At 42.7% G+C, this 12,095-nt stretch overlaps 1 protein-coding gene across 1 annotated transcript; it reads left to right on the top strand.

Moving 5' to 3' along the window:
* Window positions 1-524: 524 nt before the first annotated feature.
* On the top strand, window positions 525-4,760 carry LOC139574386 (uncharacterized). The gene is made up of 3 exons (XM_071398911.1): window positions 525-606; window positions 848-915; window positions 3,364-4,760. Exons 2-3 carry the CDS (start codon window positions 867-869, stop codon window positions 3,867-3,869), a joined length of 555 nt encoding a protein of 184 aa, XP_071255012.1. The 5' UTR covers window positions 525-606; window positions 848-866; the 3' UTR covers window positions 3,870-4,760.
* Window positions 4,761-12,095: the final 7,335 nt, after the last annotated feature.

The following is a 12,095-nucleotide window of genomic DNA, read 5'->3' as shown; positions in this document are numbered from 1 at the left end:
AGAGAGGAGACTGAAATAAAAGGCTGTTTAGTTGTTTACTGGAGTATTTTCTTGAAGCTGTTGTGGAAGTTGTTCGAGAGAGGAAATGAGGAAGACTCAGTAAGTTGGACATTTGAAAAAGGCCGCTCCCTCGATTAAAGGGATTTAGTCAATCATGCTCACAAAACTGACACTGTGGACATGGGGAAAGAGATTGGCTGTAGTGTATAAGTTTTGTCTAAACAACATTGAATGTTTATAAACCATCATCATCACCACCACCATCATCATCACCATGATCATCCTCATCGTCATGTTGAAACCATACCAGGGAAGGGACAGCATGAGAAATGTTTTTTTTAAATTGTTCAAATCATTTCCTTTTGATAACACCATATTACGCCATATGACACTCTGCAACCCCTCGCATTGGAACTAGTGAAAGCGATCACCAATTTCATCAACATTTCACCAGAATTACAAGAAGTCACTCAAGAGACATGCCCTTTGGTTGCTCAAGCATAATGACTTGTGTTAATTCTGGTATAAAAAATGTGAGTTGTTGGGGAGAAGACATTAACTTGACTCCTGACCACACAGTCAGGCTCCAGCATCTTGTTATTGAAGGTAAGAGACTAATGTTGTTTCTTTGTGGTTTGGTGCTTGCTGTCTGATATGATAGGGAGGGTTAGGGCATAGTCCTGGAAGGCTGTTTAGACAACACAACTGAACACTACCTACAGAATCTACCTGTGATTTAGTAAAGTCATCTACACCATCCTAAGTGTCAGTCTTGGATGTTTACTTTACATCTGTCATTGTCTACACTGTATGATAAGTTGTGTTTTTTAAATCTTTTACAATCTAGTTTTCAAGAGACTGTCTCCATGGCGACGATGTTGACCGTCCTTATCCTACTCAGCATTGCCTTTGCATGTGAGAGAGACACCTTCACACTACTAATTCACCCCTACTGTTAGTTGTTCTGCGCCCCTCACCATTTCTATCCCTGTTTAGATTTGGAGTGTAGAGATATGTAGAGATGTGTTTTGTAGTGTCTGTTGACTATTTTACCGTCCTAAATATTCCTTTGTAAAGACTTTTTCTATTCTGAAAGTTTCATTCTAAGGATTGTTTTTTCAATTTGAAAGATTCCATTCTCCTCCTTAACCCAATGCAGGATACATGCTGTAAACAGGTCAATGGAATTCAACCAAAACAGTGAAAATGCCATGGAAACGCCTCCCACGCATCCCCCTGTGAGGGATAGATCCAGAATCTCCTCATTGCCGCCCATCAAAATGAATCTACATTTTCAAAATTAGCCTACATTTATAGTGAATTCAGAAAGTGTTCAGAGCCCAATACTTTTTTTCACATTTTGTTAAGTTACAGCCTTATACTAAAATGGATAATGGCTTTTTTCGCTCATCAAACTGTTTTTTTTTCTTCAAATGTATATATATATATAAAAAAAACTGAAATATCACATTTACTTAAGCATTCAGACCCTTTACTCTGTACTTTGTTGAAGCATCTTTGGCAGTGATTACAGCCTCGAATCTTCCTGGGTATGATGCTACAAACTTGGCACACCTGTTTTTGGGGACTTTCTCCCATTCTTCTCTGCAGATCCTCTCAAGCTCTGTCAGGTTGGATGGGGAGCGTTGCTGCACAGCTATTTTCAGGTCTCTCCAGAGATGTTCGATCGGGTTCAAGTCCAGGCTCTGGATGGGCCACTCAAGGACATTTAGATACTTGTCCCAGAGCCACTCCTGCGTTGTCTTGGCTGTCTTCTTAGGGTTGTTGTCCTGTTGGAAGGTGAACCTTCGCCCCAGTCTGAGATCCTGAGCATTCTGAAGCAGGTTTTCATCAAGGATCTCTCTGTACTTTGGTCCGTTCATCTTTCCCTTGATCCTGACTGGTCTCCCAGTCCCTGCCGCTGAAAAACATCCCCACAGCATGATGCTGTCACCACCATGCTTCACCGTAGGGATGGTGCCAGGTTTCCTCCTGACGTGACTCTTGCCATTCAGGCCAAAGAGCTCAATCTTGTTTTCATAAGATCAGAGAGTCTTTAGGTGCCATTTGGCAAACTCCAAGCAGGCTGTCATGCCTTTTACTGAGCAGTGGCTTCCGTCTGGCCACTCTACCATAAATGCCTGATTGGTGGAGTGCTGCAGAGATGGTTGTTCTTCTGGAAGGTTCTCCCATCTCCACAGAGGAACTCTGTAGCTCTGTTAGAGTGACCATCAGGTTCTTGGTCACCTCCCTGACCAAGGCCCTTCACCGCCAATTGCTCAGTTTGACCGGGCGGCCAGCTCTAGGAAGAGTCTTGGTGGTTCCAAACTTCTTCCAATTAAGAATGATGGCCATTGTGTTCTTGGGGACCTTCAATGCTGCAGAAATGTTTTGGCACCCTTCCCCGGATCTGTGCCTCGACACAATCCTGTCTCGGAGCTCTACGAACAATTCCTTCGAACTCATGGCTTGGTTTTTTCTCTGACATGCACTGTCAACTGTGGGACCTTATATAGACAGTTTTACGCTTTTCCAAATCATGTCCAATCAATTGAATTTACCATAGGTGGACTCCAATCAAGTTGTAGAACCATCTCAAGGATGATCGATGGAAACAGGATGCACCTAAGCTCAATTTCGAGTCTCATAGCAAAGGGACTGAATACTTATGTAAATAAGGTATTTCTGTTTGTATTTTTTATACGTTTGCTGAAGTTTATAAAAACATTTTTTCACTTTGTCATTATGGGGTATTGTGTGTAGATTGCTGAGGATTTGTATTTATTTAATCAATTTTTGAATAAGGCTGTAACGTAACAAAATGTGGAAAAAGTCAAGGGGTCTGAGTACTTTCCGAAGCCACTATACATAGTGTGAAATACTATGTTAGGGTAAAAATCGGAGTATAATGCTTGTATAGATGTCAACCCCAATGCATGTTCATGTCATCGTCACCAATCAACTGTATTACAATTAAAAATGTCTTCACCTACAACCACCAATTTCTATATGCTAGTTATGTTACCAGCTTTTATGAACAGGAAAAGGACACCTTCTAAATATTATGCAGCTAAAACAGCCAAATATGTCCAAATAGGATTTTAGTAACCACCTTGTGGGCCTGATTTGATGAATATCCACTTTTTTAATAGATTTGCCTTTTGAATGGGTGCCAATGACGGTGTTTCTTTTATCTCCAACGGTCTGCGTTCCATTGACTTCTTTAACGCATGTATGGTAAATGTTGAGTCGATTGTTTGGTGGTTCCCCAAAAAACATTGACATGTTGAATAAGAACACTCAGAATGATACATTGCAACAGTCACTCTTTAGCTCACGCTTATTACCAAAATGTGTCTCTAGATCTGTCCTTCTCAGGTAACAGGACCCTGGAACCACCATCATCTGGAACTGAGGAGCCGTCCTTCTCAGGTGACAGGACCCTGGAACCACCATCATCTGGAACCGAGGAGCCGTCCTTCTCAGGTGACAGGACCCTGGAACCACCATCATCTGGAACTGAGGAGCCGTCCATCTCAGGTGACAGGACCCTGGAACCACCATCATCTGGAACTGAGGAGCCGTCCTTCTCAGGTGACAGGACCCTGGAACCTCCATCATCTGGAACTGAGGAGCCGTCCTTCTCAGGTGACAGGACCCTGGAACCACCATCATCTGGAACTGAGGAGCCGTCCATCTCAGGTGACAGGACCCTGGAACCACCATCATCTGGAACTGAGGAGCCGTCCTTCTCAGGTGACAGGACCCTGGAACCTCCATCATCTGGAACTGAGGAGCCGTCCTTCTCAGGTGACAGGACCCTGGAACCACCATCATCAGGAACAGAGGAGCCGTCCTCCAGAGTGTGAGAAGATCATGAACAGCAACAGGAGAGTTGATAATATTGATTACCATGATGTTAACCAGGGTCTATTTTTTAAGATGGATATTACAGTGCCATTTCAGACACAGCCTGAGAGGGAAAAGTACAGCAATTGTTTGTCAGATTTAATTAGCATAATTGTTAACTTTTCTGCTATACTGTCTTGTAACTTTCCATAATTATGTAGACAGTAAGGCCTTACATGCTGTCATGTGTCTTTCATTGAAGCTTTCCTATCCTCTGTGCTGACTGTCATTAGCAGACCTGGGCTCAAACATACTATCTGAAATCTTCCAAATACTTTGAGTGTTTTATCTAGCCTGCCTAAAGTGCTGGATGGGCAGTGTTTGCAGTTTTGGGACAATTGTATTGGTCCATTATACCATGCAGGCTCATTCAAGCCCAGACTAAGTATTTGGAATGATTTCAAATAGTATTTTACCCAGGTCTGGACATAAGAAAATGTTACATAACATATACATGTAGGATCCTGTTTTTGTTCTTTTATCCCCCTCTACTTTACACAGGGCAGGAGCCTTCCAGGCTTCTGGTCCAGCAGATGTTAGGAGGAGGCAAGAGGCAGGAGGCCTTCCAGGTTTCTGGTCTAGCAGATGTCAGAGACCTCTGTAGTACCACTTCATACAGAGTTTGACTCTTTCTATCTTCTGTTTCATCATCTAAACCCTGTGTCCCATCATGTAGTTGCTTTGGAGGCATTCTGTCATGAAATAAATCTATATGATCCAGATCATCTTGTTCTCGTTGTAAGGTCCCTCCTGGGAAGGTGGGCGGGGTCGTTTCTCTCTCTTTGCAATTCTGTCACTATTGTGAAAGTTGTTTTAGACTTAAAGCATATTGCCCAATTGACAAGTACTGCGTGACTGTGCCACCAGTGGACGCGGCTGAGGGAAGGACGGCTCATAATAATGGCTGGAATGGAGTCAATGGAATGCTATCAAACGTGGTTTCCATGTGGTTGATACCAGTCCAATGACTCCATTCCAGGCATTACAATGAGCCGTCCTCCCCACAGCAGCCTCCACTGTGTGCCACACATTGTAATTGATATACAGTATTTTGCCAAGGTTATATAGTGTAAGATTAAGTAGTGTATGGTTCCAACTTGTATAAATCACGGTAACATATAATGTACTAACAATATCAATATTATGTTTGCGTTTTCTCTAGGCAATGTTAATGTACTGCACTTTTTCATATTGCAATCGGTGAACCAGAACTGTGTGTGTGCGTGTGTATGCATTTGTATTGCTTGATTAGCACACTGAGAGATAATCAGACTATTCAGTGTTTACTTCTCTTGAGACGAGTATGATGAAGAGAGGAAAAAAAGAGTTGTCGAGTTGCATAACGCCCAGGCTTTGGGGAAGTGTTGCTACTATTAAATAAAGAAGAGATGATTAATGCATATGCTCATTATTTCCATGTGAGGGGCTTCATTAATTAACCCCCACCCCCACCAGTGAGCGTGCTACTGCTGTTGGTGGGTGTTGGGTTACAGATGGTAGGTTGAGCGATGGCAATCCAACAAGCTATTTGGAGCAATGCGTCGGCGGGACTTGGCTCCCAGAGTTCCAGTTCTCATATAAGCTGTGAGTTTACACCGGAAAACCAATAAATACTTGCTAAATAGACTCAAACTTCATCAAAATACTGCGGAGAAAAATCGGTTTCACGTCCAAGTTGTTTGGAGGGAGAGGATGGAACCAGAATATACAGGATACAGTACAGTTGCCTTCAAAATAGAGCAGAAACTGTCCAGAGGACCAGATGGCATGCCCGCTAGTGTTGAGGGGTGTTTCTGTTTCTCTGGTGAGGATGTGATATGATACACTGAGGGACAGTTTCAGAGCTCTCTTTGAGTCACAAAAATAACCCATTCCTCTTGGGTTTGTGGCATCTGACATCCATGGCCATTTAAATTAAATATCCATTGGGTACTGCTGTTTTTTTCTGCAGGTCTGCTTTAGCCAAGTCTTCCTCTACGTGACACAGAGGGTTGCCCCATGAGGAGTAAGTCAGCAGAGGTCAGGCGAACAGTGGCCGTGTGCCTGTGATCAGCTTTACCTAACACAATTAAATGACTCACTGCAGCTCTGGCCTGCAGCGCACTGGCTTCTTGACTACGTGCGTGCGTGCTATTCAAATTCAGCGGGATGGTATGTACACTACTGTTCAAAGATTTTAGAACACCTACTCATTTAAGGGTTTTTCTTCATTTTTACTATTACTATTTACATTGTAGAATAATAGTGAAGACATCAAAACTATGAAATAACACATATGAAATCATGTAGTAACCAAAAAAGTGTTTTATATTTGAGATTCTTAAAATAGCCACCCTTTGCCTTGATTACCACCAAGGGTGAAAAGGTACACTTTCTCAACCAACTATGGTGCTAAATCTTATGATTCTTCTCAAGAACCCACAGGTTAAAGATTAAACAGAGGGAGATCGGCAGGTATGTAATTACCACAACCATCATCTAGTTCCTTTATATTCCACCTCATCCATCTTGTTAAGGTTTATACTTAGTCTAATGATATGGACACGCTCCGTCTCATATCGGACCAAATTTTCAGAATAATTAAAAGGCTGTGAAAGAAGAGTGTGTTGAATAAAGAGGGGAAGCATTTCCCAGTAGTGTCGCCAGGCAGAACATAATTAGAGACAAGAAGGCTAATGATAATGGGTGTGACACATGTTAATAAACTCAGCAAAAAAAGAAACATCTCTTTTTCAAGATAATTCGTAATAATCCAAATAACTTCATTGTAAAGGGTTTAAACACTGTTTCCCATGCTTGTTCAATGAACCATAAACAATTAATGAACATGCACCTGTGGAACGGTTGTTAAGACACTAACAGCTTACAGACAGTAGGCAATTAAGGTCACAGTTATGAAAACTTAGGACACTAAAGAGGCCTTTCTACTGACTCTGAAAAACTCCAAAAGATAGATGCTCAGGGTCCCTGCTCATCTGCGTGAACATGCCTTAGGCATGCTGCAAGGAGGCATGAGGATTGCATATAACAATTGCAATGTCCGTACTGTGAGACGCCTAAGACAGCGCTACAGGGAGACAGGACGGACAGCCGATTGTCCTTGCAGTGGCAGACCACGTGCAACAACACCTGCACAGGATCGGTACATCCGTACATCACACCTGCGGGACAGGTACAGGATGGCAACAACAACTGCCCGAGTTACACCAGGAACGCACAATCCCTCCATCAGTGCTCAGACTGTCCGCAATAGGCTGAGAGGCTGGACTGAGTGCTTGTAGGCCTGTTATAAGGCAGGTCCTTACCAGACATCACCGGCAACAACGTCACCTATGGGCACAAACCCACCGTCGCTGGACCAGACAGGACTGGCAAAAAGTGCTCTTCACTGACGAGTCGCAGTTTTGTCTCACCAGGGGTGATGGTTAGATTCGCATTTATCGTCAAAGAAATGAGCGTTACACCGAGGCCTGTACACTGGAGCGGGATCGATTTGTAGGTGGATGGTCCGTCATGGTCTGGGGCGGTGTGTCACAGCATCATTGGACTGAGCTTGTTATCATTGCAGGCAATCTCAATGCTGTGCGTAACAGGGAAGACATCCTCCTCCCTCATGTGGTATTCTTCCTGCAAGCTCATCCTGACATCACCCTCCAGCATGACAATGCCACCAGCCATACTGCTCGTTCTGCATGTGATTTCCTGCAAGACAGGAATGTCAGTGTTCTGCCATGGCCAGTGAAGAGCCCGGATCTCAATTCCATTGTACACGTCTGGGACCTGTTGGATCAGAGGGTGAGGGCTAGGGCCATTTCCCCCCCCCCCCCAGAAATGTCTGGGAACTTGCAGGTGCCTTGGTGGAAGAGTGGGGTAACATCTCACAGCAAGAATTGGCAAATCTGGTGCAGTCCATGAGGAGGAGATGCACTGCAGTACTTAATGCAGCTGGTGGCCACACCAGATACTGACTGTTACTTTTGATTTTGACCCCCCCTTTGGTCAGGGACACATTATTCAATTTCTGTTAGTCACATGTGTAACGAACGTCGTCGGGAGAAGGAGAAGAGGACCAAGGTGCAGCGTGGTAAGTGTCCATATTACTTTTAATAAATACGAAACACTTGAACAAAAACCAACAAAACGACAAAACGAACAGTTCTGCAAGGTATACACACAAAACAGAAAACAACTACCCACAAACACAGGTGGGAACAGGATACCTAAGTATGGTTCTCAATCAGAGACAACGATAGACAGCTGCCTCTGATTGGGAACCATACCAGGCCAAACACATAGAAATACAAAACATAGAACAACATAGAACACCAGACATAGAATGCCCACCCAAACTCACGCCCTGACCAACCAAAATAGAGACATAAAAAGGATCTCTAAGGTCAGGGCGTGACAACATGTCTGTGGAACTTGTTCAGTTTATGTCTCAGTTGTTGAATCTTGTTAAGTTCATTCAAATATTTACACGTTAAGTTTGCTGAAAATAAACGCAGTTGACAGTGAGAGGACTTTTTGGTTCTACTGGTGGCATGTTTAAGAATGTAATTTAGTTTTTTGCCTCAAACCTTAAAGTGAACACTGTTGGCCAATGAGAAATCATTATGTTGCCACATGAGTGTGGCCAAGTGCATGTGATGTTCAGTAACTGCCAAAAGCACACATATAATTTTTTCTTCAAATTTGTCCAATCTTTCATCAAGGCCCGAATGGGGTGTGATATATGGCAAATATACCACGGCTATGGGCCGTTCTTAGGCACGACGCAAAGCAGAGTACAGCCTGGATAAAGCTATGGTACATTGGCCATATTCCACTAACCCCCGAGGTGCCTTATTGCTATTGTAAACTGGTTAACAACATAATTTGAACAGTAAACAAGTAGTTTTGCATCATACCCATGGTATATTGTCTCATATACCACATATTTCATCCAATCAGAATCGGTTTAAAATGCTTATTTTAGGCTGGCTTATTTTAGGCTGCACCCATTAGATGGGTGCAATTGTGTGCTCTGAATTACCTCAGTGTTTTCATTCAGATAACACCCAAACTTACTGATCACATGTTTGATAAATGAGGCCTTGTGTTCTGTGATAATCATCAGAGCCATTTGACTCACCACCACTGAAAGGGAATTAGTCTGTCGAAAAACAAGTTTCCCCCTGCAACTGCAAGGACGAGTAATGGAAGCTCATTACAAAAAAGAAAGAGTAGACAAACCAGCAGTGTTTAGAAAGCACCATGGTTCCCATGAGACCATGTACATTTTACATGTTACTCATTTCGCAGATGCTCTTATCCAGAGCAACTTACAGTAGTGAGTGCATTAATTTTCGTACTGGTCCCCTGTGGTAAATCTAACGCTTTACTCAGGTGGGACTTGTTGTACAACTTGTTGAGCATCAGCCTCCAGTAATGTTACAGTGTAACCACAATAATGCATGTGTGCGTCTTTTACTAAGTATACTCCAAAGATTAAACCAGGAAGGAAACTATTTTCCCTAACCTAGTTCAAGCTGCAATATGGAACTTTTTGGGCGAGCCGACTTAATTCACATAGAAATGTGAGTTATGGATCTGTCATTTTCATTGAAAGCAAGTCTATGACGCGGTAGATCTGTTCTATGTGCGCTATTTCTATGCTTCCCGTTCTTAAGTTTAATTTTTGAGTCTTTTACTTTCGGCTTTGTACACTGGCTTGAAACAGCTGAAAATTCAATATTTTTGGTTATGGAAAATATATTTAACAGCGGTTTAGATGGTACAATGATTTTCTACACTATACTTGCTCGTTTTGCCACATAAACTGAAATTAGGCAAACTTTACCAATTTTAGCAACAAGGAAATGAGAGGAGTTATTTCTGCATAGTGCACCTTTAATACAACAGATCCATCTTCATCAGTCTGGTAGAAAGGTAAAACATATTCAAGGATTCATGAGGTGGAGTAAAACTTTGGCTGCTTTAGAATTCATGGCTGTTCTTCATCTCTCCATCCATGCTGTGCTAGAAAGTTATGCCTCTGACCTACTTCTGCCTCCTGTTGAGTTAACTACCATTATGGTTGTGGGTCCTATACATTGACTCTGCCCGTGCAGAGTGCATTGGTCTTTACACAGGCTCCTCCACACAGTGTCGTTATGGATAGCATAGAGAACTGCAGGTGTTTTGAGATCACTACCCTGTGACTGTTAAAAGCCGTGTTTGACTGGGTTGTGAGTTTGGCTGCCGTGAGGGCAAATGGTGAGCATGGTGGGATATATTCTTCTTGGAATATCTTTTTGCAATATCAAATACATTTGGAACTGACATGCAGCTGTGAGACAGCTGGCCGACCTTTTTCTTTGAATGAACCATTTTCTGCAAGCGGGAACAAGCGATGACAATGTTCGGCTTGACTAGAAATTATAAGACTCGGATACACATGGTCAAGAAGATAGTCTCCTTTTAACGGACCCAAAAAATAAAAGCTTGCCAACATTCTGTAACTTCGAAAGCCTTAAAGCACAATCATTTGACCTGTTCTTTTAAAGCTCTCGGTCAAACTTTTTTAAAACAGGTTTTGGCTTTGTTTTTTCCTTTGTAGCCACATCGGAATGGAAACTACTGTAATTATCACATAACATAGCAGGACCACTGTTTTCATGCTGGCTGACATTTTGATTTGAGTGCGGAAAGAGAAAGCAATCAGAAGCCAACATTCAGCGTCCCACAGAGCTCCCAACCCCTTTCTGACATGTTTACCTTCATTTTGAGAGAGCTCCGCCTCCCTGTTTGGATAATTGGTCCACCACAGGGCATCCCAGAGATCATTATGTTTACTTGGCCTCACCGTGGGATGTGAAAGGTCACTTACCATCATCGCTGTTTAATTGTCAGTCTTGTTAACACGGTAAAATAATGGGCACATGCTTTCATTGTGTTGTTTTCTTCACCAGGAATTATCGCAGTTTGTTACTTAACTTCTTGCAATCATGCAAAATGTACTAAATTATACTATTTGTTGACCCAGTGCTAGCGCGTTACATCAGTACATGTGCAATTTATGTATTTATAAAACTTGATGTCATACTGTATATTGTAAATGTGTATAATATAAATGTAACTGTCATGCTGTATGTATCAACATATGTAATATGTATGTATAAAGGTATTTACACATGCAGCAATGACATCATATCATGACACAAGGCGAGACCCAGATGTAGACACAGGAGGCAGATGGTTGGAGTATTATAATGTTTATTAATCCAAAGGGATAGGCAAGATAATGGTCGTGGACAGGCAAAAGGTCAAAACCAGAAGGTACAGAAGAGTCCAGAAGGTACAGAGTGGCAGGCAGGTGGGTACAAAGTCCAGAAACAGGGGTCAAAAACAAGGGTAAAAAACCGGGAGAACTAGAACAAGAAGAAAACAAAAAGCAGGAGAATGGGAAAACCGCTGGCTGACATGGAAACATACAAGACGAACTGGCACAGAGAGACAGGAAACACAGGGATAAATACAGTAGGGAAAATCAGCGACACCTGGACGGGGTGGAGACAATCACAAGGACAGGTGAAACAGATCAGGGCGTGACACATCATATATCAACCAAGTTGGCTGGCAAGGTCTTTAAAGTGTCCGTCATCGCCTAAAGAAAGCAACTGGTGTATTTTTGACCAATGTTCACAAATTCGGAGGCCGTAATATCTTCTGTGCAGTCCTGCCAAGTAGTGAACATGCAGCTGTCTTGACAGCCAGCTAGCTAACTGCAAACGATGCATTACATGACCAAAAGTATGTGGACACCTGTTTGTCAAACAAACTTCCAAAATCATGGGCATTAATATGGAGTTGGTCCCCACTTTGCTGCTATAACAGCCTCCACTCTTCTGGGAAGGCTTTCCACTAGATGTTGGAACATTTCTGCGGGGACTTGCTTCCATTCAGCCACAAGAGCATTAGTGAGGTCGGACACTGATGTTGGGCAATTAGCTTTGGCTCGCAGTCTACGTTCCAATTAATCCCAAAGGTGTTCGATGGGGTTGAGGTCAGGGCTTTGTACAGGCCAGTCAAGTTCTTCCACACCAATCTCGACAAACCATTTCTGTATGGACCTTGCTTTGTTAACGGGGGTATTGTCATGCTGAAACAGGAAAGGGCCTTCCCCAAACTGTTGCTACAAAGTT

This window comes from Salvelinus alpinus, chromosome 4, assembly GCF_045679555.1.
Source record: "Salvelinus alpinus chromosome 4, SLU_Salpinus.1, whole genome shotgun sequence".
Lineage (NCBI taxonomy): Eukaryota > Metazoa > Chordata > Actinopteri > Salmoniformes > Salmonidae > Salvelinus > Salvelinus alpinus.
This window is presented reverse-complemented; position numbering and strand designations above follow the sequence as displayed.

Coding starts and splice junctions, on each gene's coding strand:
- LOC139574386 (XM_071398911.1), top strand. CDS start 867: ATGGCGACGATGTTGACCGTCCTTATCCTACTCAGCATTGCCTTTGCA. Junction 916..3,363: donor ACTCAGCATTGCCTTTGCAT/GTGAGAGAGACA, acceptor ATGTGTCTCTAG/ATCTGTCCTTCTCAGGTAAC.